Source organism: Ptiloglossa arizonensis, chromosome 3 (assembly GCF_051014685.1).
Source record: "Ptiloglossa arizonensis isolate GNS036 chromosome 3, iyPtiAriz1_principal, whole genome shotgun sequence".
Lineage (NCBI taxonomy): Eukaryota > Metazoa > Arthropoda > Insecta > Hymenoptera > Colletidae > Ptiloglossa > Ptiloglossa arizonensis.
The window spans coordinates 29,433,830-29,461,256 of record NC_135050.1 but is presented as its reverse complement, the minus strand read 5'-3'; the positions used below and the strand labels follow the sequence as shown (position 1 = coordinate 29,461,256).

Here is a 27,427-nt window from a genome sequence, read left to right as displayed (position 1 = left end):
GGCAAGAAATAAAAGATAAAAAACCCGTACACGAGAACACGAAGGACGAGCAGTCGAGTAGAAATCACGGTAGCAAAAGTCATAGATAATTATCAATTCCAATAAAAGCATGGCACCGCTATTAATTAGTGTCGCAAACCTCTGTTCTAAGTAGGGGTGGCCGTAGAAAGGCCCGGGTTATAAAAGAGATCGCGCCAAGTCGTTCAACCAGTCCAGTGGTGGTTCATCGGCAAGACCTCGTCGTATTAGTGGTGCGACAGATAGGTGGGTGGACAGATTCTCTCAGTCTCTTCCCTGTGACCGTGGTTGATCCATCGTGGATCGTATAACACGAGAAATTGTTCGGTGTGCTGTGATACTTGAAAGTGACCATACTCCGTGTGACAACGTGGAACTAGCTTCACCGTTGAACATTCATTTCTTTGACGATACCTCGATTCGATAACGCGATTAACGCACCGGTGGAACCGAACACCTGGATCCTTTGCATCGCGATACACGACCGAAACCGTGGTACAATGTCCACGACGAGGAACCATAATCACGATTCGATCGTTCCTTTTGCTTTCAGATACTTAAAGAAACATGTCTACGACTGGACCGGAAATAATCACCGGGTCGGTGGCGGCCATCGCGTCTCCCGGATTATCGGCGACCACCGTCTTCTTATCTCTTCTCATCCCGGCTCTCGTGCTCTACTACATCTACTTCAGAATCTCCAGGCGTCATATGATCGAGCTTGCCAACAAGTTACCAGGCCCGCCGGGTCTACCCCTCGTTGGAAATGCTCTCGAATTCCTCGGCAGTTCCGACAGTAAGTACATTCTTAACGAGAAGGAATCGCGTTAAACTCGGTAATACGGTGGATAACGATGATCGACGTATTCGAACGAAGAAACGACCAGACTTTAAACGATCCACGCGATCGTGAGCGCGACGCGAGCCAACGCGTTCTTACTTTTGTGAGAAACGAGCGTGGAAACGTTGATTCGCGACAAAGTTTTTCGATGCAACGAGCGCGATCTCACTTGTCGCGATTACCGCGATGGATTCAAATGGATCGTTGATATATACGCGAAGAAATTATCTTACGTAAGCGTACTAAACGAGTAACGTCGATCCGTCCGTTTTCTCGTTCCAGCGATCTTTCAGAATATCTATCACAAATCGTTCGAGTACAACGAAGTGATCCGGCTGTGGATCGGTCCCAAACTCATAGTCTTCTTGGTCGATCCACGCGACGTGGAAGTGATTCTATCTAGTCAAGTCTACATCGACAAATCCACCGAGTACAAGTTTTTCAAACCGTGGCTCGGTAACGGTCTTCTCATCTCCAGTGGTAAGTGTTTTTCATTCTCGGCCAGTTCATCGAGACGCAACGATCCTTGAACGCTCTTTGGGTACACGGAGAGGAAATCTGGGGATCTCTGCATCGTTTAAATTCGTCTTTGCACGACTGATCGGTACAATCGATCGGCCAGAAAGTAAACGAAAAGACCTGCAACTTCGCAGAAAATTGCTGTCGGCTTCTTTTCGAAGCTACGTATTATTTCGAGCGCGATACAAGGACGCGTTTCTTTTCCTAGAAAATTAATACAAGCACATACGACTGTCTCAAACCACGCTACACCGAGTTAATCCGTCATACAAGCACATACGACTGTCTCAAACCGCGCTACACCGAGTTAATCCATCGAGACGCGTCTCTATTCCTAGAAAATTAATACAAGCACATACGACTGTCTCAAACCGCGCTACACCGAGTTAATCCGGCGAAACGTGTCTCTTTTCCTAGAAAATTAATACAAGCTCATACGACTGTCTCAAACCACGCTACGCCGAGTTAATCCGTCATACAAGCACATACGACTGTTTTAAACCACGCTACACCGAGTTAATCCGTCGAGACGCGTCTCTTTTCCTGGAAAATTAATACAAGCACATACAACTGTCTCAAACCGCGCTACACCGAGTTAATCCGTCGAGACGCGTCTCTTTTCCTGGAAAATTAATACAAGCGCATACGACTGTCTCAAACCGCGCTACACCGAGTTAATCCGTCGAGACGCGTCTCTTTTCCTGGAAAATTAATACAAGCGCATACGACTGTCTCAAACCACGCTACGCCAAGTTAATTCGTCAAGACGCGTCTCGTCCATTGCATAATAATTTCATCGTTAGATTAACCGTGAATCGAGGCCAGCGACGAGTATTCTTTCGAGCGTATATTGCGCGGAAGCGTGGCTCTGGCCGGTAACGAGCCAGAGCAAGAAACGAGATTTCGGATCGCGAGAGATCTTTCGTGTTGTCGATTTTTCGTTTGGATCGTGGCGATGGAAAGCAGGGATCTGTACGAGAGCGTGTTCACGGAATTTCCTCGCTCGAGGATCAAAATTCAAGAGATACGAGATCGTCGCTGCTTGTACTAGAGAAAAGACGATAGTTTCAAAATAAGATATTTCTTGTAATGAAAAGTATACGATGCAATAATTTCGCGATGACGTTCCGCTAAAGTTTGACCAGTTGTGACCCTCGATAACCGGATGTCCCAATTTTCGATCTTTAAACGAGGAACTACCGCTCCGCGACCGTGCAACAACGATTTTTATCTCGACGAGGCTCGATCCAACAATCGTGTAACGAAAAGAACCCTAACTTTCTAGCTCGGTGGTGATAGCCTTTTTCCGGCGACGAAACTCTCTCGATCGTTGCCACGACCACGTAACAGGGCCTACACGCGCGTACACGTAACGATGTAACGTTTAAACGCCTCGATCGGCACGCGTCCATCTCATTGGCGCGAAACTCTCCTCGTACCCTTTGCTACTCTTTCCAGCGAAAAGGACTCGTAACGACGGCTACTGTCACGCTACTGTCTATCTTCGATATGACTTGACGCGCCTCTTACGACCAACACAGTTATCTTCCAAGTTTTGATTATTTCTACGCACGTTACCTCGTAACGATATCCATCTACGCCACGCTTGTCCGTTACATCTAAAGATTGGAAAAGTGCTGGAAAAAATGTCGAGAGAAGCTAGACGTATACGGACGACGATACCGAGCGAGTATCGACTTACAAAGACGAAACCTATCGATCGCGGCGATCGTCATTGTCGAACGACTAGGACGAAGTTGAAAATAATTCCAAGGAAGAAAGGTGGTTCGTTCGATATCGAGGTTACACGGGAATAGCTTTAACGGCTTCCGAGGAAGGAGTTCCCTCGGATACGGTACGAGCGAAAGGTGCCGATCGCGGGCGAAAGTTTTCGCGCGAAATCTGCGTAAAATGTTCCCGTTGACTCGCGAGGGATCCCCGAACGTAACACAGCGAGTGGGCAATTAAAGTTAACCGTGGAGCTACACCGTGATATCCCCTTGGATGTAAAAAGACATTACGTCTGTTCTGTTATGATATTCCATACTTTCGTAACGCGCGTGATATAATCGAAGCTCGGTGTTTAAGGTCGTCGTAGAGAGTTCCACCAACGCGACACCACCAACGTTCCTACGGCGATGTAATTCCCGCGAAATGCACTCCGTTCGCGAGAAACGGAGCAGGAAGGGAACTCGTCGCGAATGCTTTCGATCTTACGGCCTTAGTACGTTTCTACCGCGATCCATTGATCGTTCTTCGTTCGCGAAACAACGTATTATTTAACCGACGGTCCTCGGTTTTCTTCTGGGCGCGTTACTTCGGCCAGCCAACGTGTTTTCTCCGACTCTGATCGTCGAACCAGGACCACGATGCATCGTCGATTTAAACCGAGACTTTTTCCACACTTTCTCCTTTGGCTTGCCGACTCTTCCTCCGCAGCTTCCCGGAACGTTTTTCGCGCCTTTGCTTTCGACTATGAATTTTGAAAACGTAACCTTCTCCCGATGAAACGTGCTAGCGATATTCCAATGGAGTTACTTGGTCCGTTCCTTCGTGCTGAAATCTCGTTTCTTTCGACTCTGAATTTTGCCAAACCAAACGTAACCTCCTCTCAATGAAACCTTCTCCCATCGATATCCCAATGGAATTACTTGGTCCGTTCCTTCGTGCTGAAATCTCGTTTCTTTCGACTCTGAATTTTGCCAAACCAAACGTAACAACCTTCTCCCGATGAAACCATCTCCAATCGCTAACCCAATGAAATTACTTGGTCCGGTCCTTCGTGATGAAATTTGAATCGTACCGCAGGTCAAAAATGGCGCGCTCACCGCAAGCTGATCGCACCCACCTTCCACTTGAACGTGCTGAAGAGCTTCATCGACCTGTTCAACGCGAACTCTCGCGCTGTCGTCGAGAAGATGCGTCAAGAGGGCAACAAAGAGTTCGATTGTCACAATTACATGTCCGAGCTCACCGTGGAGATACTTCTGGAGACCGCGATGGGCGTCTCGAAGTCCACCCAGGGTCGCAGCGGATTCGAATACGCGATGGCGGTCATGAAGTACGTGCTCGTGTTTCTTCTTGTTTCTCGCGCGAACGCTTTCTTCCATCCGGAGAAAGTCTCGCGCGTGTACACCGTGCGCTGCAGTTAGCATTGCATAAGCACCAGATAACCGAGGCATTTCTATAAAACGTAAAACGTTTAACGAAAACTTTCCAGCGAACGCGATGCACGCGCCTTTGATCGCGCGATAATAAATTAACTCGAGTTTCTCGAAACGAATTGCAGGATGTGCGACATTCTACATCTGCGTCACACCAAGGTGTGGCTCAGGCCCGATTGGCTGTTCAATCTGAGCAAATACGGCAAGGACCAGATCAAGCTGCTCGAAATCATCCACGGATTAACCAAGAAGGTCATCCAACGGAAGAAGGAGGAGTACAAGAGCGGAAAACGTAACATCATCGACAGCAAAGCGCTCAAGAACGACACCAAGGTACACAGATCGATCCCCGTGTAGATCCTTTCGCTTTTCGAAACCCTATCGACTCGTTTCATCGTAGAACGTAAACACCACGGCCGTGGACGGTATCTCGTTCGGTCAATCGACCGGTCTCAAGGACGATCTCGACGTCGACGACGACGTTGGCGAGAAGAAACGTCAAGCTTTCTTGGACCTCTTGATCGAAGCTGGACAAGACGGTGTCGTCCTCAACGACCAGGAAGTCAAGGAACAAGTGGACACGATCATGTTCGAGGTAAAGCTTTCGCGGCGCTTTCGAGGCGCGCTCTAATGGTGTTCTCGGATAACGGTTCTCGTTCGACAGGGACACGACACAACGGCATCCGGATCCAGTTTCTTCCTCTCGATGATGGGCTGCCACCCCGATATCCAAGAGAAAGTGATCCAAGAACTAGACGAGATCTTCGGCGATAGCGACAGACCGGCCACTTTCCAGGACACCTTGCAGATGAAGTACCTCGAGCGTTGCCTCCTGGAAACGCTTCGCATGTACCCACCTGTGCCCATCATTGCTCGCGACGTCAAGTCCGATTTGAAACTAGGTCGGTATCGTTGTACCACAACGACAGTTTTCGAATAAGATACGCCAGTGTCGATATTTAACCCTTTGGACTCGAGAGGAGATCCTCGCTCGCCACTGTATTATTTTCCATCTGGGAAAACATTGGATTTGAAATATTACGTTCTTCTAGAGTAGTAAACGCATCTATGCGAAGTATATAAAAATGTTCCATTAATTTTACGACTCGAAGGATTTTCTCGAGGCGTCGGTTTCTGGTAGCAGACAAGCATCGAGTGCAAAGGGTTAGAAATCTACTCGGGACAAGTAGATAATTATTTATAGGAACTGATCGAACGTCTCGAAGCTCACCATTCTCGCGAACAACAGTGAGGGTGATTTTTGATCGCGAATCCGAGCAACGCGTTCGATCCTTATCCGAGATGTTACCGTATACACCCAAAAATACGAAGATTCGTACTCGATTTTCATAGGAAATACCTCGTATCTTTGTCAGCTCCCTCGCTTTGAACGATTCTTTCGAAAGAAGATATATTCGTCTTTCACGTGAGAACTTTGTTAACGAAACTGCTAAAAATTTCAGTGTCCGGGAACTACACCATCCCAGCCGGTTGCACGGTCGTCATCGGTACCATCAAGATGCACCGACAGCCTCACATCTATCCGAACCCGGATAACTTCAACCCGGACAACTTCCTGCCCGAGAAAACAGCGAACCGTCATTATTACGCGTTCGTTCCGTTCTCCGCCGGTCCACGGTCCTGCGTAGGTCGTAAATACGCGATGCTGAAGCTGAAGATCGTTCTCTCGACGATCATGAGGAACTTCCGCGTGAGGTCCGACGTGAAGGAGACCGATTTCAGGCTGCAAGCCGACATCATCCTTAAGAGGGCCGAAGGATTCAAGATCAAGCTCGAACCGAGGAAATTGGTAGCCGCCACCGCTTAATGGAACGTAGTAGGGAGAATTTGTAAAAACAATTTATAATTAAATTAATAAAAGAAAAAAAGGTTTAGCGGGGTTGAAATGCATGCGCGTGCGCGCGCGCCGAGGCGCGCTCAACTCGAGCGCGTTGCACAGCGCGCGCACGCGTGGACAACCTTTTTTTTTCGCGTCATACGATTGTCTGTAAATGTTATATCGTAAGTGTATCGCCGACGGTTGTGTACGCGGATAGTTTTATTTACCTATAATATTGATATTTATCTTGTGCAATAAATTATGCAGTCTCAGAGCTACGAAATCTGAACGACAAGGTTGTTTATCGTTTCGTTCGAAAACCCTCGAGAATTGTTTCTTTTTCCTCTTTTTTTTTCAATCGCTGTCAAGAGGTTACGTTCTCTTTACGGATGGACTTCCGGTTTGATAATCGAGAAATCGGTTTCGCGTAACGAGTGGAAGAAAGGGAAAGGAAGCGTGACGTTCGTGTTTGTATCGTTAACTCGAACGAGTAATTCGGTGAAATGAACGCGCGGTACGATCTCGTGGAAATTCTAAAGAAGGACGACTACAAGGAATGCACGAGTAGCTCGGACAGCAAGAGCAACGAGCGCAATGCGAATCGTTTCGGAAAATTGAAACGTTTGCCCAAACTCGAATCGCGTCGTACGAAGAAACACGTGGTCGATTTGAGAGCCATGTTACCGGATTTAACTTTCAAACACGTCAGAAGGTCCTTATTTTATTTTTGTACCACTTCAACCTTCTTAAAACCAAATCTAACGTGTTTTCAATCGATCAATCGACCAATAACGATGACTCGACAGGTGACTCGAAGGAATTTATCAAAAAACTTGCAACCTTACAACCCCCTCGAAACTGACTTAATAAGTTTGTTGTTTCGCGACGATTGCTCGAACAATGAGCATCCTTAACGCGTCACGTTTGGAAAATGGTTTCTGGGTTTAATTAGTATTCCAGAGTTCGTCTTCTTCGAAGATTCGAAGACACATCGATGCGGATAAACTTTCAATCCTGTATCTTTGAAACATCGAAACCATTTCCCAAAAGTAGACCTCTAGGAAGACCTCTTGCAATTTGTTGACCGAAAAGAAGACACAAATAATGAGAAATAATCAAGAACAAAGGATACGAGTTACCATTCTTCGAACAGATTCTACATGCCGTATCACGAAGCGATTCTTCTCGAGCTGGAAGAACAAAATTATCGAGAAACCGCCCAACGTATGAAAGAGTTTCTGGAACTCGACGAGAAGATTGGTGAAACATTGCCCGGTACCCTGATCAAGAAAAAAGTGTACCTGAAGGATCGAAAGGACTTTATCGATCGTCTGAAAGACGGATTCATCGCGTTCGAGAAAGCCGAGAGGAGAGGTACGGACATTTTCCATCGAAATTTCTCAATCGTGTGCGAATCTCGAACGAATAAATGATACTTCTTCAGGGGATTGTGCTGCTCGAGCAACGACACTGTTGGACGTTGCTCTGTTCTTCCAATCGAAAACATGGGAATGGTGGTGGATAGCCGAACGTCTGTACCAAACCGCCCTCAAGGCTGCAGAATCCATCGAGAACGACAATCGTCGAACGATCACCTTGATACGTTATCTATACGGTCGATTTCTCCTTCACGAATGTTGGTAGTATAATCGTTTCTTGAAAATCGAACGATTCCGTGCCTCGAGTTTGTTCTGTTTCACGAATCGTATTTCTACATTGGAACTGACGAGTATTAAAAATATTCTCTCGGTATTGCATCCGTGTATCAAGGTTCGAAAGTACGAAGATACCAGATGCTTGTTAACTAGTCGATCGAACGATCGAATACCGTTATTACCTGTGCTAGTCGATCGAACAATTGAATACCGTCATTACCTGTGCTAGTCGATTGAACAATTGAATACCGTTTGGAAGAGTAGAAAGCAGTTTCAACGACGTCTTTAAATCCTAACGAAATCACCTGCAATACCGAAAGAATATTTCAAGTGGATCTTTCCTTCGAAATCTCGAGTATTCTCTTCCAGCGATATGAAACGAGCCCGTTGGTTAACGTTACGACAACGTGGATAACATAGTTTCGTCAAGACAAGCTTATCGAGGCGACCAGGATCAGAAAATGCATCGATGCTAATGTGTAATTAATTGTACTGTATTAAAGCAAAGTTTGCAATCAGTGCAGAACCCGAGGGAGGCTTTGGACTACCTGAAGGAGGCGCGCGACCTGTCGAAGACGAAGATGTGGAACACTTTGAAGACACTCGGTGGCAAACCGAGTTCCATTTTCAAAGAGTGCAACGTCCTTCTGTACAAAGCGTTGCTGATCCTCGCTCGACAGGAACGACCCAAGGATCCCGATTACGCCCTGAAGGCCTGCACGGAAGCTACGAAGAGCGCCGCGGACGGTATGCTCGTTTTTAAACGATTCGATACGTGCACGCGATCGAAAATTAAAATCAAGCTGGGAACAATCGAGATTGAAAAAATAAATAAATAAATAACAGCTGGAAATCCCGAATACGTGAACGAGGCCCTTCACGAGCTCGGGAAAAGTTACATCGCGGTGAACGATATCGAGCACGCGTTAAAGAGTTTCTCCAAGTTGTTGGCCTTAGCGAAGAGGATTCCTGACGCGGAGGGTGTTTGTACCGCCCACATGGAACTAGCATTTGCGTACAAGGTAAACGAACGAATCTTTCTCTCTGTACACTCGTCGATAGAAATGCAACAACTTTGAAGAAACTATTGGGTACCAAGTTGATAGACTCGAAAAAAATTTGATTGCTCGTTAGAATTCTAGGGTGGCGCGATGTTGCGTTTTACTCGGGTAAATTTGCACGAAATACGTAAAAAAAAAAACAAAATTCCGCGATAAGAGAGTAGATATACACCTTACCTAGAACAAAGACCCTTGTCGAGAAAATTACTTTTAATGGTTCACACCCAATGAGAGTTTACAACCCCCTCGAAACTGATTTAATAAGATCACTATGTTTGGCAAAGTTTAAGATACCGTAAACATTCGCAAACCGACTCTTAGCTGTAAGTTTGGGGAAGACTTGTATCAGCACGTTGAATATAATGATTTCAAATGATATCCCTCTAGGACCAGAAATAGTAAATCTACGAGCACACGTACAAATTAAATAAAGTTGAACGTTTTTATCACAGCTTTTGGAGCATTGGATATTTCCAGCGTTCTTCGGATAATTTCTACGATAAAAACACGTGCGAGGTTTATTTCTACGTATAACGTAGAATAGGAGCGAATTCATATTAATAACAACACGATGTATTTACAAATCGTAACGCGTACATATGTTATAATCGACTCCTTTCTCACTATGTTTTGTCTTCCATCTTGTATCGACTTGAAAGACGCCATTTTGATCTCTTCGATGCAGCGCGGCTTTTTTGACAGCGTAGAAGTGCCGTGCAGGGAAGAACTGTAATAAAAATGTTTCGTCTCGACACATTAGGGAACACACACGTTTGAAATCGTACCGAAATTCATTTTATGTTCGAAAATTAACAAATGAAAATTAACAATTTTCTAAAACGAATACAAATGTAAAACATTTGATAAGTAAGCAGATCTTTCTCTCTCGAGAAAAAAGTGTACACGTCTGTAACCTTAATATTGATCGTTGATACGATAATATTGTTACGATGTAAGTAACAAACGTTTCACGGCACGCAGCAATTGGACGACAACGTTCGTACGGAGCAACATTTACGGATGTTCCGAGAAAACGCTGAACAATTCGGTCTTTTCGAGAAGTTCGCCGATGCGCACTACTACACCGGAGAACATTATCTGAGCCAGGTATACGAACAAATAAACGATGATAAATTTTCCAGCTTACACATAAAACTGCCTAGAAACCAATACAAAGAGAAATTAACAACCACGTTACAATAACAAATGTACAAGGAACGTAATAATAGATACAAATTATAATAGCTATAGGAGACGCTCTCTTGACAAACAAAACGATGCTTGTTCATAAACGAAAGAAATCAAGTATGAACGGAACGTTGCAACATTGTTTATTTGTTGGTGCAGGGGAAAACGAATCTGTCTACCGCGCATTTGGAGAGTGCATTAATTTTGTACACCAAACTCGGTTTGTCTCGTGAAACTGATCGCGCCAGATGCATCGCGGGTATTTCCAAAGGTATGATGTTCCCCGCAAGTTCGAACATTAAAATGCTGTTGTTTCTCGTAACGTGACTATACGCGATAAATCGGGTTCAATAATAAACAAAACACGACATTTTGTTTCGGCCGATATCCTCGTAACGCTACGAAAAGTAAGAAAAATTGTATCTTGGGACTTTTATCGGTGATTCTATGCTTCTGGATCAGTGGAGATCTATTAGAAAAAAATGTACTGGAAAGTTGACCTCGATTTTGATATTCAAGATCGAATCTTTGTATCGCGTTCATATCGACGAGAGGATCGTCCGATTAGCTTTCTTCTGTATTTAAAATCTTCGATATTGTGTTTTTTCGCTCTGCTCCTTCTGTTGGCCCATAAAACGGCACAATGGTGCAAAAAATTTGACCTAGAATTTCGATATCGAGGTCTGAATCAAATACACTTTCGTAACGGGTCTCTATTAAACCGAAAAACCCGAAATTCTCTTAAAAAGTCTTCATCCATAATTCGTTTGCATCCTGTACTTTAGAAGGTGTTGAATAAAAACAGAAGGGTTTAGAAATACGTTTACTCTTTATTCTATTTTACATAATCTAACAATTCTATAAATATTCGTGTTACGCGATGAGATGTGTCTTGCGATCGAATATTTAACTACCGTAAAAGTACAAATAGAGATAAGAATATACAGAAAATCGTTTCTCTTCATCTGTTCCGCGTGTGGTCGATCGATCGCGATAAAAAGTTACAAAAGTCTCTTGGATAAGCCCCGAAAAACCACAATGCAGAACCGTTGTTCGCAGGACAAGAAAGAATCGAGGAATATTTCAAGTTGCTTTTGCGATGCGGTGACGGGCACGATAAACGCGCGACGCTGAAGATCTGCCTGTGGAAAGGACGTAGAGAGTCATTTTGGACCGATGAAATACATGGTAAACAAGAAAAATAATCATCGTACACGATACCATAGTAATGTACAATGCGATCGTTCTTTCTCCATGGTAAAGTAATTCGTACGCGCTTATACTAGGCAAACCTATCGATTCGTAGCCGTATATTCGTTCCATGTGTTTTTTTATTTTCATTAAATTCATTCACCGTATAAGATTTATATATATATATATATTTTTTTTTTTTTTCCTTTTTACGCATCGACTATCGCATCGTAACGGATTGAATATTCGACGAAAGAGTTTTTGTAAAACTCTCGTCACACGAGCCACACTCTACGGAAAAGTAGTTACAAATGTTCAGAACAATACTGCAATCCACCGTAATTGTGCATACAAATACAACGTAGTGTGCAACGAATTAATAATTTCTATTTCGATTCGATCACATTAATATTTCAGACGAGAAATCGGACGCGGAGGTCCAGTACGAAATTTCGGAGAAGCCGATCTCGTCGACGCAATCATTTTCGAACGACAACGATCCGACTACGTCGCAACATTGACAAAACTCCGTATGTTTCCGCTGCGTTCAATAAACATTTACCGCTAATAATGTATTTATTACCTCCTCGTTTTATTTCAAATAACATTACATATAAGTATAAGAGTATCGAGTTAACGATAGACTTCGAATGTATCCTCGACAAAGCTGAATGAAATTCGATACATTGCCACCGATGGCAAACGTTCAAATTTATAAACGAATAAGATCGAATGTTCAAAATGTAACGTTGAATGGTCTGTTATCGTGGCGGATGTACGAAATAAAAGTATTTAATTGCTGCACCAATTCCGTACGATTTCATTTCTCGTTGGACACGAATCCACGAACGATGGATAAAATAAATTTTGTTATCCCTTCTAAAAACTCACTACTGCAAACGGTGGTCTGTAAAATACATAAGAAAAGAAATAAGAACATCGACAAATACAATGACCTTTTGTGTCAGCTATCTTCGGCTAATATTTAAATTTTAAATTTGAACCGTCGAACATAAATTATAATCAAAATTATAAAAGAAAGAACAAAAAAATATGAAAACAAAGAGAAGATAATGTTTACGAGGTTTTAAGATAAAATATTGCTGCTTTTTTTTTTTTTTTGGAAAAAAGAAAGCGTTACTCTTCTTTGGACGACACACGGCTAACAAAATTCAACGACTTAAACGAATTTAATTATCGCTCGAAAGGCGTAATTCATTCAGCTCTGATCAAAAGGATGTTTTTCACGAGTGTTGCGCAAAACTTAAAAATTATATTCAATCGGAGAAACAGTATATAACGATACGATAAGCACAACTTATTTTAGGTGACAAGTATGAATATAATTTGATCGATTCGTTCTGTGTACATGTTATGACTCTCGAAAAAGGACAAAACGTAATAAACGTTTGAAGGAAAGTGTTGTAACAAACCGAAAATATGAAATATTAGAGGGCCAGAAACTGATAAGTAATCGTAAGAACAAAATTCCTTTGCATAATTCTACATAATTGAATTGCATCAAGCAAACGTAAAGGTTTTAAACACTTTCTAATACGACAAAACCTAACATACTTTTGCAACAGCCAGTTCTTCGTGTAATTTTATTCGAATGAAATAAAATCAGGCAAATTAGTCGTAATCATTATTTTGCGTTATAAATAATGCGTTATTTTGCGTTATTAATTGCGTTACACTTATGTTATAAATACAGTTGGAAAGTAGTTCTTTCTCGCAAATTATTTCCTTGAAAAATTTGTACCATTACACTAGCAACTATTTGTCATGCGTTTTACGCATCACATAAACGAATATTAATGATTAAAAAATGAATACTTTAAAAAATTAATCGTTAAAATTCAAAACTGCTAATCGCAGGAAGAAATTTCAACGAAATTAAGTAGTTAAAAATTAACTCAATGTACTCCTATGCACGTGTCTGATCCGTGAAGATAAATTTCTTTAATACCTTCTACGTATTAAACGTTCGTTTCGAAACTTATATGTATAATGTCTAACAATTGAGAAGGTCAGAACTGATTCGCATCGATTTCGGTAAAATTGTTACAAGGTGGTAGATCTATGCCAGCGAAAATCACGTATACGATATTAATTCTCGCAGATGTAAACCTATCACCCCTTATCAATTTTATTGTAATCAGTAAAGATCATTTCTTACATTTTTCTAAGTGTTCTTTACAGCTAATTGATGGACTGCAAGCGACTGACTGGAGTTAATGAAAATAATAATCGAAAACAAAGTGTAACGGAGGACGTCAATCAAACTCGTTAAAATTACAAAAGTCAACTGCCACGTATTAATAATCAGTCATCCTTTTGTATGTCCTTCGATTACGACATGAATTTTTTAGTGAGCGTTTTCATCGAAAAACAAATAACACTACATAAACTGAATACTATAGATAGCAATCGTAAAACTACCCTTTACAGATGAATGGTACTTTATGCGATGGCTCACGTGTGTGCCATGTATTCAGCATATTCGTTTGTACATGTTGATCGATTCCATTCTTATGAAAACAAAACTGTGAAAACAGGAACTATATACTAATTCAAAGAGCGAACAAACAGTCGGGTATTTCGGCAAAACTCAAGTCGACGATCAATCAATGTTACAATATTTATCTTGGATTACTGATGCACTGAACAATCTGAGTAATAAAAGCAGGTAAAATTGAATATCCATATATTATAAAGATCTGTACCCAATTCACAGAGAAACGATCGCGGTGCAGTTGTCTACTTTAAGAATCGACACATCATCGCCATTATTTACTTCACGCGATATGTTTTCCAATGTTTCTATATCAGTAGAATCGTTTTCAATATTAATTTCAACAAGTTCTTGACGTTTTTTAACCTCTGCACTCGCCAAATCGAGAACTTCTTGCAAAACTTCCGCCGCTGCATTGGCAGAATCACTCGATTTCCTCTGATTCGAAGTGTCCACTTCCACAACGTCATTATCGTCATCGTCGTTAACTACTTCGACATCATTGTCATCGCTCGTACTGCTTTCTTTGGATAACACTACCACTTTTTCTGTGATTACAGATATTACAGACTTGTCGTCATCTACTTGTATACATTGTACCTCGTCCTCATCGGAGGATTCAATTTTCTCCGTACTATCGGAGGATCTGTCTTTCACTGTATCCTTTGAACCATCCGTATTAACGATACTCGAGTCTTCGTCGCGCGAATTTTCCTCGATCTGTTTCTCATTAGTTACTACGGTAGAATCCATTTCATCTTCACCTGCAATACTATTATCCAAGTCTTTACTGGATTTCGATTCGTTTGAATCTCCTTTATCGATTGTTTCACTTTCTTTCTCTGTATGTACAGCTTTGTCTTCGTCGGGGACATCTCCGCTCTCTTTTTGTCCTTCTTCTGTTTCCAATACTGAAATACTTTCTACTATTTTACTTTTAACACTTTGTTCCTTGTCTTTGCTTTGTTCGTCTTCCACATCTTCTTTTCGTGGATCTTCAGTCGGTTTAAGTAAAATATCCTGATTTTCTTCCGCCTGGACATTATTTATTTCCACAAGCGAAGTGCTCTGCTCTTCTTCTGTTCGACCATTTTCTTTTTGCGTAAGCGAAGTGTTCTCATTTTCTTCTGTCCGAGCATCTTCAGATTCTCTAAACGAAACATTGTCTTTTTCTTCTGCCTGAACACTTTTTACTTCTGCTCTGTGCGAAATGTCCTCGTTTGCTTCTGTCTGAATATTTTCAACTCCTCTAAGCGAAACGTCTTTTTCTTTTGCCTGAGTGTCTTCTGCTTCTACATCTTCTGTCTGTTTAGGCAAAATATTCTGATTTTCTTCTGCGTTCACATTCGCTTTTTCCACAGATTCATCGATACTTTCATTACTTTTGTCTGTATCATTGTAGCTATGTCTAACATTCTGGCTATGAAAACTTCTCCTAGATCTGCCCCTCCTCGTTTTAGCTTTATTTTGAGATGGCGATGTGGTCACAACAGTTATTTCTGCATCTTTCTGATCATCTGGTTCCTGGACTGTATTCTTAGTTTGCAAATTATGATCGTCATGGGGGTCTTTTGTTATAGACTCTACATCAACAGTATCTTCGATCCTGTCTTTTGTAGAAGAATGACTTTTATCTTCCGTAACAGGACTCTCATCCAAAGTAGTTACATCTACTGTTATTTCTTCCTCGTCATCATCTACTCTAATTGCTATAGTCTCAGATTGATCTTCGGACTGGTTATCCACTGCTTCTCTTATATCTGATGTTTCTTTTATTGTATTTTTAATAACAACTTTTTGCAGTTCCAATTTTGGTTGTTTATAATGTGTCAATTTATGCAACAAACAAACAAGTTTATTTTCATAATTAACTCCACACTCTTCACAAGCATATATCTCACTGTCATTTTCAGGAAATCCAATGTCATCAGAGTCAGAGGAATCAAATTTTTCTGACACTTTTTTAATAGAAGCAGATCTTAAATTTTGTCCTGGCACTTTTCTTTGAGGGTTTTCCTCTATACCTTCTTTGTTACTTACATCAATCATAACAGGTGGAGCGCTTGTAAATCTTATCTTTTTCCTCCTTGGGGAATCATCATTGACATCTGACGATGGCTTCTTTAAACTTTTTATTACGATGTTACCTGCCAAAATACTTTTCAACCTTTTACGATCACGTTTATTATCAACATCTGCATCGGACAAAGATGAACCAGTTGCTCGCTTATGTCTAGTTAAGATCTGGCTTGCTTTTACATGGTGCTTTACAGAAGAATCTGAGTCAGAACTTCGACTAGCATTACGCGTAACACGCTTCTGCCCACGTAAATTTGATCTTCTTACAGTAGTAGTGGGCTTTGTCGGCGGTGCTGATTTAGAATCCGCATTTACTTGTTTCACATTAAGTTTTAGTTTTTTATTTGAGCTCTGTTTGTTATCTGTATTTTCAGATTTCATACTTCTAAGAGAACGCTTTAGATCGTGCTTTACCGTATTACTTTCTACATCGTTAACTATTTTATGAGACTCCTCTGCCAATGTTTTGTCTGTAACAATGTATGTCTTTTTACCCTTATTATCTTTTTCAATTCTATACAGCTTTTGTTTATTTACTGTTTTATCTCTTAATACATCTTGCAGAAAAACTGTACAAAATTTGGTTTCTGCAAAATTTTGAAGCTTGTCAATTTCATTTGTATCAAGATGCGTGTCTACAGAACAATTTTTGCACACAATATGATCTGTTTTTTTAAGTTTATAGATATCATTATCGGTAATAGAGCTGTGACATTTTTCACAGACTTGCAAGTTTGATTGTTTATTTTGAGTGTTACCATTCAATCCATTCTTTTGAGATCTTGTACGTGTCATTTTGTACGAATCAGTATCAGAATCCTGTCCTGTGTATATAGTTGTTCTAGCAGAATCGGTGACAGTTGTTTTACGACTTACTACAGCTGTTTTTATCTACAACAATACAAACAACCATGATACAAGAACAACATAAATTTAATCAGACGTGTAGAGGGAAATCAGATATTACCTTGGGAAAGTTTAAATAATCTATTTCTTGTTTGATTATATCATTTATTTTGCTTGCAATTTGTTGGGATATGTTTTTCAAATCGAACAATACATCCACTGTGTATCGACAAGACAAACATATACGCATATAGCCTTCCTCAGATTTTTCAAACTGTTAAATCAAAAAGTAATATTAGCATTGATTATTTTAATTTTAATAAGCCAGTACAGATGAATAAGCATAATTAATAATCATATATAATATATTTCTTACTTCATTATTGAAAAGTTTTTGTATTTTATGAAGCAAATTACATTCTAAGGTCTTATCTTTACTAAGATTAAAAATATATTCTTTCTTTGTAGGTTCAAAACATAAACTACAGTAATGGTTACGAGTTTGCTTCCTTGGTATTGTAGTGCAACGTTTATATTTTGTTACAAAAGAGCTGCACTGATTTAACTCGTATGCACATTTGTGACAAATTTTAGTTGGCAATTGATCTGCTGTGGGTACCTGCGTAAATAAAATATAATAGAGATATTTTAATATACTATTAAGTACTTCATCCTCTACACTATTTTCAAAATTACAGTTTATTTGTAAGAGTATGTAATAAAATCCCTTTGTGGACAATAACAATTATCATATATTTAAAAATTATTTTCCTCCAATGTATATATTTTATTTTCATTCAATAAACCGTTACATATACAGTGTAAACCATATAAATGGAAATATTATGATTGTTACTCGTGATTCTATGAAAAATCCTTTCAGGACAAAGTTGTACTGTTCAAAGGGGAATGTGTAATAGTAGCATTATTATTTTACCAAGGTCAATTCTTATGAGAATTTAAGATCATCAATATCTCTTTAAATGGCACATATTTAAAGCATAAAAGAACACACCCAATGACATTATAAACCATACTATTAATGATCATTCAATTTTAAGAAATTTACATTAATATGTCTTAGCACTATCAAACAATTATTGCTTGATAGATTTGTACTGAAAAGTATTTTTATGTTATGATTTTCATCATTGAGAGCATTCATTGAAATTGTCGTTCTAGATGAATATACTATTGCATGAAGCACATGTAGATATTTTAAATGCAGTGTCTTATGATCCTCATACAAGTACGCAACAACTTGTGCAAGAAACTAGTATTAGCAAGACAAGTATTTTCTAGATACTTCATTGAAAGAAATTGCACCCATAACTTTTAAGCTTACATCAAGAACTGCATAGAGAGAACTATTTAAACTATATGCAATTCTGCCAATGGGCATAACATCGATTAGAAATAGACAATGCTTTCTTTTATAAATTTCTTTTTAGAAATGAAGCTTCCTTTACAAATCACAGACAAGTAAACTTGCATAATATGCATTACCAGTCTGTTGATAATCGAAGATATATAAGAGAACTAGAGAAGCAAAGGCTTTGGACTAAAATCATATACTGCCGAATTGTGTGCAATATTGTCATATGTTCGTACTTTATACAAGGAACACTTACAGGACAAAAGTACGTTAAATTTCTCCATCAAGAGTTGCCGTATCTTTTAACAGATATACCGTTAAATGTTGTACAAAATATGTTGTTTCAGCATGATGGATGTCCAACTCACTATTCTTGAATAGCAAGGACACAACTTGATACTCAATTCCCTAAACAATGAATTGGATGAAGGGGAACAGTGGAGTGGCCAACTTGTTCTCCAGATCTCACTCCACTGGATTTCTATCTACGGGGAAAATTAAAAAATATTGTTTATCTTAACAAACCTATAACACTGAAGGAGATACAGAATAAAATTATTACAGTATATGGTTCAATTGCATCACAATTAGAAAATATACAGAAATCAGAAATCATTTACAATGAGACTTAATTATTGTATTAACATTTTGTACACATCTAACTTTGAATTGTGTAAGTAAAATGAAAATTTCTCGAGATTAAATAATCGGAGCAGTATGGTTTATAAGATCGTTAGGTTTGTTTTCTTATGCTCCACAAGATTATCGAGAAAAAATATAGAGTGCCACTTAAGAAAGTATTGATGACTTTAAATTCTTGTAAAAAACTGACCTTGAAAAAATAATAGTGCTACCATTACACATGCCCTTCCGAACAGTGCAACTTTGAAGAGTTTGTTTATAGAACTATAGATAACGTAGATATTTAAATGTTAAGAGTTTGTTATATACCAGAACATTTATTTGTTAAGATTTAAAATGAATAATTTAACCATGAATACAGTAGAATGCTTGAATTTATTGTTTTGTATCATACTTAATTATAATAAGAACAAGATCGTTATTATTTCTGGAAATGGATTATTTATCATAATTAAGGAAACTATGAAATTTTTTTATGATTTTATGTGAATTACATAATAACAAAGTCAAATAAAATAATATTCTGTGCTCGTGTTACAGAAAAACCTAAATACTTGATTATATTACATATGTAAACATAAAATATGTATCAGTTTTGAAAGCTAATTTTACTTTCTTATTTATCAAGAATATGTTTACCAATTCTTGTGCTAACAAAACAATTTCTTTTTTAGTTATGCTAGCTAATATGTTTGTATTATGAAAATACATAAGTGTGTAAAAGAATTAGTGCTACTTTGCATATAAGTAATGTCGTGACAAAATAACCCCAAAAACAAATTGGTGAAAGATTATTATTAAGGATCGACAAAAACAATATACATTGACAATTGACAATATACATTCGAGTGCTCATAAATTGAGAAAAGAATTTTTTCGAATAAGTGAAAAGTATATTCATATACTTTCATATTCAAATTCAAGAGCCTGTCCATGAAAATGACTATATCGGTCAAATTATACGCAAATAAATTTTGCATTAACAATCTGTCTATAATAAAAATATGAGTATTAAACTTAAAAATAAGACAAAAAGAGCAACGATATCATAGATAGTTGGAATACTTACAAAAAATAATTACGAGCATGTCTGAACCCTTAAGGTTTACTATGAAACATATGGGTTATTTTAACAAATATTAAAACTATACATATACGCATAAACTGTGTTTATAAATGACATGGTTTGCATAGTACCGGATATTTCTATAACACAACAATTGGTCATTATACCATTTAACATTTACCATTAAGTAATACTTACAAATTAGTTAAATAACTTTTATAATCAAAAATAATAACGAATTTGTTCACCTGTCAATTAAGTGAAATACAGATCGGCGAATTCAAAGATACACTGCTATCCGAGTATTATTGTTACTCAATGTACACGGTTATCGACGCACGCTCAGTCAAAAACTAGCGAATTTAACAGGATTCGAACGTATCACTGACGAATACATGGGTGTTTCTTTAACACACGTATATTTCCGATGTACATACCGTAACGAGTGAGCAGATCTCAAATTGTTCATGAAATATTTTCTTGTTGTCGGCTGTAATATCCAAAAAAACACCTTCATCGCTCGCACAGAGAAAACAGTATTGTCTTGGCATAGTGACCCACAGATATCACAATGCAAACGAAAATATAAATTATATAGAAAAACTGATAAAGTACTCTCAATATCTGAAAAAAAAGACTATAAATCTGAAAAAAAAATATAACTATTTTGGCGGTTCCGATGCAAGCAACGAATTCATTACAACGCAGTATATTGGCGGTAACGGTCGTGAAACCAATATGGCGTCCGCGTTTGGTATATCGATATATCGTATAGAAAGAAAAGAACCTATTTTTTACTTATCGATTCAAAACGTTAGTGTTCGAGATATACACTTTCCTTGTTAAAATTACCTTGTAATTTATTTGTTGAGGGTATATTAAATAACAAATGTTAATCGATTATTTCATCATGCTTAATTTTTTTTTATTAAAATAACTTTACGATTTTGGATGTCCATAATATTTTTAATATCAATTCTTTAAATTTCTTAATTACATTATACATCCTTCGATTATGATATACATTAAAACATTCTACCACAATATCTATCACAAAACATCGATTCTCCTCAATTTCTTAATTTATTGTTCGCAATGAATCCATTTCTGTAGATTAATTGTGAGAATGAATTAAATATAACCTGTTGTTGTTCGTAAAATAGTTCGAACCAAACTTTCAACTCGCTTATACACAACCTGAAAAATAAATATAAAAAACGTTAGTTAAAAATACTTTCTAAAATACGCACATCAAAAGATAGACAGTTTCAATCTACAAAATTAAATCGTTTGTGCAATCAATCACCTAGAAGATTCCGTCATCTCTTTGGACAACTCAATAAAATTTTACATAGAGTCAATTTTTAAATCTAAAATTCGTTTTAACGATAGCATTGCTCCGTTTCTTCTCTCGATCAATTTCTTCGACTTTCGGTTGTTCGGTAGGATCTTTGATCCCGGTCATCATACTCAATTGCTAAACAGTGACATCGAATTAATCTTGACCCAAAAAGTTTCATCACAGGAAAATCAAATTGCCAAAGATTCTGTGCAAATGTTTAGTACCATGAACCAAAACTTTTATACTTAACGTGTTCAAAAGTACGATGTAAGCTGATATGCGCAACCACACTTTCACGAAAAACTAACCACTAATACTGTGATGCTACTGTACTGTTTGTACGTTATATTTTAAAAAGTATTGAAAATAATGTGACCGGACTTGAATTTAATATTTAGACATAGAAGTTTCGTGGTAAAATTCCTTCAATCTCATATAAAACTGTTTATTATTCTGTTTTTATTGACTTTTTAAAACATAATTTTACCGGTTATTATTTCTATTACTTACGTAGAGATATATATTTTGTAATAATAAAAATTAAATTAAGTGTATGTATTTTAGCCTCAAGAACCTCGATATGCTTATAGTTTAAATTCGTTAAAAGTGAACAAAGTTAGAATACGGATAAGTGAACACATATTTAGTATTTTAGCGGCGGGAAGGGAGAGGAAGGAGGGGAATTTCAATTTATACTATCCTAACCGTTGTTTCGTATATCTGGTCACATTATTGATAGACAATTAATTTCTTGTAAATTTTCAGACAATCCGAAAAGGCTTATTAAAAATAACTGTATGACAATCAAATGGTTTAAAATGAAGAAAGAAATAAAATTATTTTTCCGGAACGGTATGTTTGTTGTCCTTTTCGTCGGTGAAACGAGGTGTACGTCATTTCAACGACTAGTCTTGTCGAAACTATGCAAATGTATATAGACAGTAAAAATTTTTCTAACACGAAACTGTCAAATGCGAGCACCACTGCGATACAGTCTCGTTTTAATCGTTGAATTTATCGTTTGATTATACGCACACAATACGCAATGCAGACTATAGTCGAGGGTCTCTCAGTGTTGTTTTGCAGAGGAGACGAATTTTTCATGATTTGGAGTAATCGAAATCTCGTATGTCACCGTCGATTATAACGAAGACCGATGAAAGACGCAGAAAACGTCACCTGTCGTGCTTCGTGGAGTATTGCGATTTCTAAATTTAGCAACCGCTTCTCTACAAAATTATTGTTTTCGTCGATTCGGTTGGTCCAACATAAAGACTGCCGATCGAACTTGGGATTGTCGGTTATGCGCATTCGTGGCTTACGTGTCGGCGTGCACAGCTTGCGCGGGAAAATTGAAACGAAATGGATAATGAGCTTCCATAAAAATACAAACGTTTTACTTGACACTGTTCAAAGAACATTGAACCGTTTACTGTCCCGTCGTTTATTTATAAATATCACTGTAGTGTGACGTCATTCAAATACGTATGACACCATCTATAGTTTCATATATACAAATTTTTATCGTTGAAGGATACGTATTTGAACGACTTGGTCTCACCCATAAGAAATCAGTCATGTTAATAAATTATGCAGGAAGCCAGATGATTCGTATTTGAGTTAACTCTAAATTTTAAGCAAACAAACGTATTTTCTCGAACTAATTTAGTAGCAGCAAATGATTAAGTCTTGATCGATCAGACACTGGATTCGTAAATGACAATTTGCACTATAGGCTTTTTATCCGGCTGTGCGTTGTTCGCCGTTGCCGCTATATCGCGAAGTACGACCTCAACCGCTTCCTCCCAATCTTGATCCTTCGAATCTCCCCGATTTAACGAAGCTGACCATTTTAAACGTGGCATCGTTATCACCGTCAATACTTTCCTAAAATTAACAATTATATGACTGTGGTATTTTTACGTAGTATTTTTGAAAAGAGTACAAACCGATATTATGATAATATTCAATTTATAATATTATGAAACAATAACCTGAGATCCGAATGAAACGCGGACATATCACCACCAGCGTGTTCGCCAAGCCTCCGAAGGGCCTCAGCTAATGGTCCACTGAGTCTCTGTAATCTTCTCCACGATTGCGTGTATTGCAGCCTAACAAGTTCGATGATGGTGCTGGTCAGCGCCAAGCCGACCAGAATGTACAGGGTGCACAGTAGCGTGTATTTCGGCTTCTCTACGTACGTGCGACGATACGAAGCGCAGCTATAATAATGTACAAACACGCGCTACGCGGATATAAACACCACTATATCGTTTGCAAGGTACCGTGCGTACGATAACGACTAGGTATTGCAATTTAACGTATACGTTAGTTTCTCTCGCATTGCTTTTTAATAGAGTGAAAATTACACGTTTAACTACTTACTCGGAACCAAGTCGCCAAATCCTATAGTAGTCATAGTCACGAAACAAAAATAAAATCCATCAAAGAAGTCCCAGTCGTCTTCCCACAACATAAACATAAACGCGCCGCAGGCAAGATATAAAAAAAGGAGACCGATCGCTGCCACAGCTCCTACAAAGATATACAAAACCAATGTAGTGTGCATAAGTACACAAAACATTACTTATATTCGACTATATCCATCGTTTCATCTCTCGTCTATTCACTGCTGTTCCATCGTTGCATTCGAAGAACAGAAAATGCAAATTCGCAGCTACGCGTTCTCTATTCCAGTTTCGCTAATCTTTGTCTACATATTTCAGATACACGGGGAGCACGAGATTTGCAGATTTCTCGTTTTCTGTATTTCAAAATCAACGCTGAGGCAGAATGATCTCTAACGATTGATATTTTCTGTCCTGTGTATAATGTGATTGAATACGCGCATACTCCATATGATATGTAAAATGCTTCGTATTTCTTCGTTTTACTTTTTTTAAAGATCGAACTTACCGAGCGATCGCCTCCCGGTTAAATTCGTTGGAACACAGGAGAACGTAAAGCAAATCGGAAGCTTCGATTTCACGGCCAATCCAACTTTAATCACGGCTCCAGCAAATAGTTTCCCCCAATCGGCTATCACCGTTAACGTGAGTGGAATTCCGACAAAAGCGAAAAATATACAAAAGATCCGTCCCCAGCCAGTTGATGGGACAACATTCCCATACCCTAAAAGATACCAGTATTAAGATAGATTCGTGTACATTCTACAATAATTGCTCGCTATTAGGGATCGTAATAGAGCATGTTTTTATGGTCGAAACAGATTTGAATTTAAAATAAATCTTCGAGTATAGTTATTACCGATCGTGGTAAGGACAGTGCTTGCAAAAAAAACTGCTTGAAGAACGCTCCATCTTTCAGTCACAATCGGCGGCAGATCCGCTGTACCTCGATCTTCTTGATCGATCGTATCCGCTACGAAACTTATCAACAGACCACCTTGCGCTGCTTCTTGGACAGCCTCTTCGTAAGCACGTAATTTCACGCTAACCTGTAATCATTCTCCGTTATTTTATTCTTTGTAACTTTTGACAACTTGTATATACTTATGTATCGTGGACACAAGAAGAACAGTATTCAAACTTTTGACGAATGAAATACGCAACATCGACCACATCTACTACTTGGAAGGAAAAATAGCATGTCCCATAATCGATGAAGTGGATCTAAACAAAATCTCGAATACACACAAATGCAATAGAATTGCACCGATCTACGATCTACGATTGGCTAGAGTATATATCATATCGTCATGTGATAAACTGTTTACATTCAAGTTCATCGTTCGATGGAACATACTACAACACCTTCCGTTACGTTCGTAGTAACGTGAATATATTTTTAACATATGTATTTGTACATATTGTGAATCGAAGATAGAATGACATATAATAATAAATTTTATTCGCAACAGTTTCAATAACTTTGTTCAGTTTATAAATAATTTCTACATCTTTTTGAAAGTTGACTTACCAATGTTTGCAAATTCGATACATCGGTGTTATTGGAAACGGAGTCGACAAATGAATGTCTTGAAGTTCGTAACCTCACGCGTAGATTTTCTAAACGTGCCAATTCCGCTGGAAGCTCAATTTGTCGAAAAACCTGACAGTGAGAGCAACAGTAACAATAAAGCAACTTTGAATCTGCACCGTTCAGTGTCGTCAATGTGTTTCGAACTTTTACAATGTTAACATCCAAATCTCGAGATCAGAAAAAGTAGTCTGAAATACGTATTGTTTAACCTTTAATGGAAAAATTTGTGCTCACGCTAATTTGCAAACCTCTTGAATCTCGAGTGGGCATTTTAATCCCGTAGTTTACCATCGAGACTGAAATGCATTTATCGAATGTATGTCCGGTTTACAGTTCGATGGCATCATTAATCATTCTTCTCTCTGAGGTTAAATTGTAAACATTTATTGCGGGTAAGATGTGTTTGATAATAATGCTTCGCGATCAAACGAATTGCTCGAATCGAGAATTCAAAATAAAAACGATATTCGTAAACGTTCGACAGAGGAAGCTGGATAGCAATTGGAACCGGCTGTACGATTGGTCCATTGCTAAAAATAAAGACACCGATTGGTAATCCAGACTCACGTTGTTATTTCTATAAATATTGCGTTCCGTGTAAACTCCCGTAACTAAACAATTTGAATATTTATCGAGCATCGCCGTTAATGTTTATTTGTTTATTTTCGAATTTTTAGTGAGACGCGAACTACGTATTGTTAAATAGCAAATATCTGTGTGCCTAATTTAAATACATTGTAATTTCAAACATAATGGACAAAAACGTTTCCGTTTGTTCTGTTGTATTTATAATACGTATGCTCGTTTAATATATTCTATTAGCGACGAATTTAAAAATTGTTTTAGATATGTAGATGCTCAAATATTTTATATTCAATTTACAATTATCAGTTGGTCTTAGATTCCACGAAACATATTATTTTTATCAATGATTAAATAAACATAAAAAATTATGCTACTTAACGATTCGTAAGAAGATTTTAGAGTTAAATGTATGAAAAACGTGTTAAAAAAAGAACATACATACACCAGAATTTGACTCACCAAACCGCCAATTGCTGTATACAGCATCAGGGTGATTAAAAGTCCCACGTGACCGGCAGTGGCTTTGATTTTCTGCATATACTCCTCGCGAAAGAATCTCCTCTTTCCTGTGGTCTCATTTACGATGTGGCTTCCTTGACTAAATTCCACAGTTAAATTCGCCTTTTTGGATGTCATTCTAACCGCGCGCTATTTCACGAACCACGTAACCACCCGCGCCACCCAACCAGAACTGATCAGGTTCGCTCGAATCTTCTACAATCGCTCCGGTTATTTCCGTATGGAATAGCAATGGAAGCATCGTCTTAAAACTCCGACCGGAATTCGATTTTCCACGACGCATCTGGAACGGAATCTGTATTAAATTGATCGCGATAACTCGCATCTTGCGTTGCTCTACCCTACCTTACGTTGATCGATCTCTGCCGTGGATGTTTATTCGTGTATGACATACACAAATATGCAAAATATATACAGGATACATTCAGGACGCTTCCATAATACGTTTTTTAACGTTATTGTATGCAAACTGTCATTGTTTAACCATTAGAAATAGTTCATAGGATGAACTTTAATGTTTAAATTTACACTAAAGCTTGAACAATCTCAATTATTAAAACTTAGATACAATTCAAGTATCTCCAATCTTTTTATTACGCCTGGCAACATTCAAAAGTAAGCATAGATGACAATTTATAAGAAACATTGCGTACACGTTGTATGAATATCTGAAACATAATTTTCGAACCATATTTTAAAACTTTATGATGTCGAGTACGCATGTATAAATTACCCTATGCGACTTGTCACTAGATGGCACCATCAACTTACGTATACCGATACTGCAGAACATATTGACATTCTCTATTTTCTTTATATAGATAAGTAGTTTTATATTGTTTTAAGCATCGTATGCATTAATTTAAAGTTTATGATATTTGGCCTATGGATTCAAGAAAAATGGTAGTCCATATCTCTGATAAAAGGTTGAAAATTGAAAAGGAATACATAGTTCAATTCGTTCGTGTGGGGACAT

The 27,427-nt window shown here is 38.3% G+C and overlaps 4 protein-coding genes across 7 annotated transcripts; 2 read left to right on the top strand and 2 right to left on the bottom strand.

The window, feature by feature from the left end:
* The first annotated feature begins 141 nt into the window (after nucleotides 1-141).
* Nucleotides 142-6,671, top strand: Cyp4g15 (Cytochrome P450 4g15). The gene is made up of 8 exons (XM_076306364.1): nucleotides 142-264; nucleotides 572-814; nucleotides 1,142-1,339; nucleotides 4,187-4,439; nucleotides 4,668-4,875; nucleotides 4,943-5,137; nucleotides 5,207-5,444; nucleotides 6,006-6,671. The coding sequence occupies exons 2-8, from the start codon at nucleotides 586-588 to the stop codon at nucleotides 6,368-6,370; spliced, it is 1,686 nt and encodes a 561-aa protein (XP_076162479.1). The 5' UTR covers nucleotides 142-264; nucleotides 572-585; the 3' UTR covers nucleotides 6,371-6,671.
* Nucleotides 6,672-6,767: 96 nt separating this feature from the next.
* LOC143144212 (uncharacterized) lies at nucleotides 6,768-12,285 on the top strand. Its single transcript, XM_076306365.1, has 9 exons — nucleotides 6,768-7,094; nucleotides 7,536-7,756; nucleotides 7,827-8,018; nucleotides 8,557-8,784; nucleotides 8,884-9,059; nucleotides 10,080-10,205; nucleotides 10,446-10,557; nucleotides 11,346-11,467; nucleotides 11,882-12,285. Exons 1-9 carry the CDS (start codon nucleotides 6,886-6,888, stop codon nucleotides 11,996-11,998), a joined length of 1,503 nt encoding a protein of 500 aa, XP_076162480.1. The 5' UTR covers nucleotides 6,768-6,885; the 3' UTR covers nucleotides 11,999-12,285.
* Nucleotides 11,103-20,712, bottom strand: LOC143144207 (uncharacterized). 3 transcript variants are annotated; one of them, XM_076306356.1, is made up of 5 exons: nucleotides 20,249-20,362; nucleotides 20,004-20,140; nucleotides 17,294-17,536; nucleotides 17,039-17,191; nucleotides 11,103-16,962 (listed from the first exon to the last, which is right to left on the bottom strand). In XM_076306356.1, exons 4-5 carry the CDS (start codon nucleotides 17,165-17,167, stop codon nucleotides 14,209-14,211), a joined length of 2,883 nt encoding a protein of 960 aa, XP_076162471.1. In that variant the 5' UTR covers nucleotides 17,168-17,191; nucleotides 17,294-17,536; nucleotides 20,004-20,140; nucleotides 20,249-20,362; the 3' UTR covers nucleotides 11,103-14,208. The 3 variants fall into 3 exon arrangements, with proteins under 3 accessions (XP_076162471.1, XP_076162470.1, XP_076162472.1); XM_076306355.1 differs by lacking the exons at nucleotides 20,004-20,140; nucleotides 20,249-20,362 and adding an exon at nucleotides 20,438-20,712; XM_076306357.1 differs by lacking the exon at nucleotides 20,004-20,140 and having other exon boundaries at nucleotides 20,249-20,391.
* Nucleotides 20,713-20,896: 184 nt separating this feature from the next.
* Nucleotides 20,897-27,024, bottom strand: LOC143144489 (TWiK family of potassium channels protein 7-like). Of its 2 annotated transcripts, XM_076306938.1 has the most exons (10): nucleotides 26,797-27,024; nucleotides 26,392-26,734; nucleotides 25,285-25,416; nucleotides 24,613-24,802; nucleotides 24,262-24,477; nucleotides 23,731-23,880; nucleotides 23,337-23,538; nucleotides 22,378-23,229; nucleotides 21,307-21,477; nucleotides 20,897-21,197 (listed from the first exon to the last, which is right to left on the bottom strand). In XM_076306938.1, the coding sequence occupies exons 2-8, from the start codon at nucleotides 26,566-26,568 to the stop codon at nucleotides 23,040-23,042; spliced, it is 1,257 nt and encodes a 418-aa protein (XP_076163053.1). In that variant the 5' UTR covers nucleotides 26,569-26,734; nucleotides 26,797-27,024; the 3' UTR covers nucleotides 20,897-21,197; nucleotides 21,307-21,477; nucleotides 22,378-23,039. The 2 variants fall into 2 exon arrangements, with proteins under 2 accessions (XP_076163053.1, XP_076163055.1); XM_076306940.1 differs by lacking the exon at nucleotides 21,307-21,477.
* Between the last annotated feature and the right edge of the window lie 403 nt (nucleotides 27,025-27,427).

Coding starts and splice junctions, on each gene's coding strand:
- Cyp4g15 (XM_076306364.1), top strand. CDS start 586: ATGTCTACGACTGGACCGGAAATAATCACCGGGTCGGTGGCGGCCATC. Junction 1,340..4,186: donor CGGTCTTCTCATCTCCAGTG/GTAAGTGTTTTT, acceptor ATCGTACCGCAG/GTCAAAAATGGCGCGCTCAC. Junction 4,440..4,667: donor TACGCGATGGCGGTCATGAA/GTACGTGCTCGT, acceptor AACGAATTGCAG/GATGTGCGACATTCTACATC.
- LOC143144212 (XM_076306365.1), top strand. CDS start 6,886: ATGAACGCGCGGTACGATCTCGTGGAAATTCTAAAGAAGGACGACTAC. Junction 8,019..8,556: donor TCGATTTCTCCTTCACGAAT/GTTGGTAGTATA, acceptor GTTTGCAATCAG/TGCAGAACCCGAGGGAGGCT. Junction 11,468..11,881: donor AGTCATTTTGGACCGATGAA/ATACATGGTAAA, acceptor CGATTCGATCAC/ATTAATATTTCAGACGAGAA.
- LOC143144207 (XM_076306355.1), bottom strand. CDS start 20,551: ATGCCAAGACAATACTGTTTTCTCTGTGCGAGCGATGAAGGTGTTTTT. Junction 17,537..20,437: donor AGATCTGCTCACTCGTTACG/GTATGTACATCG, acceptor TTATTTACGCAG/GTACCCACAGCAGATCAATT. Junction 16,963..17,038: donor ATTATTTAAACTTTCCCAAG/GTAATATCTGAT, acceptor GTATTGTTGTAG/ATAAAAACAGCTGTAGTAAG.
- LOC143144489 (XM_076306938.1), bottom strand. CDS start 26,568: ATGACATCCAAAAAGGCGAATTTAACTGTGGAATTTAGTCAAGGAAGC. Junction 25,417..26,391: donor ATACAGCAATTGGCGGTTTG/GTGAGTCAAATT, acceptor TCTCACTGTCAG/GTTTTTCGACAAATTGAGCT. Junction 24,478..24,612: donor CACTGTCCTTACCACGATCG/GTAATAACTATA, acceptor GGTATCTTTTAG/GGTATGGGAATGTTGTCCCA.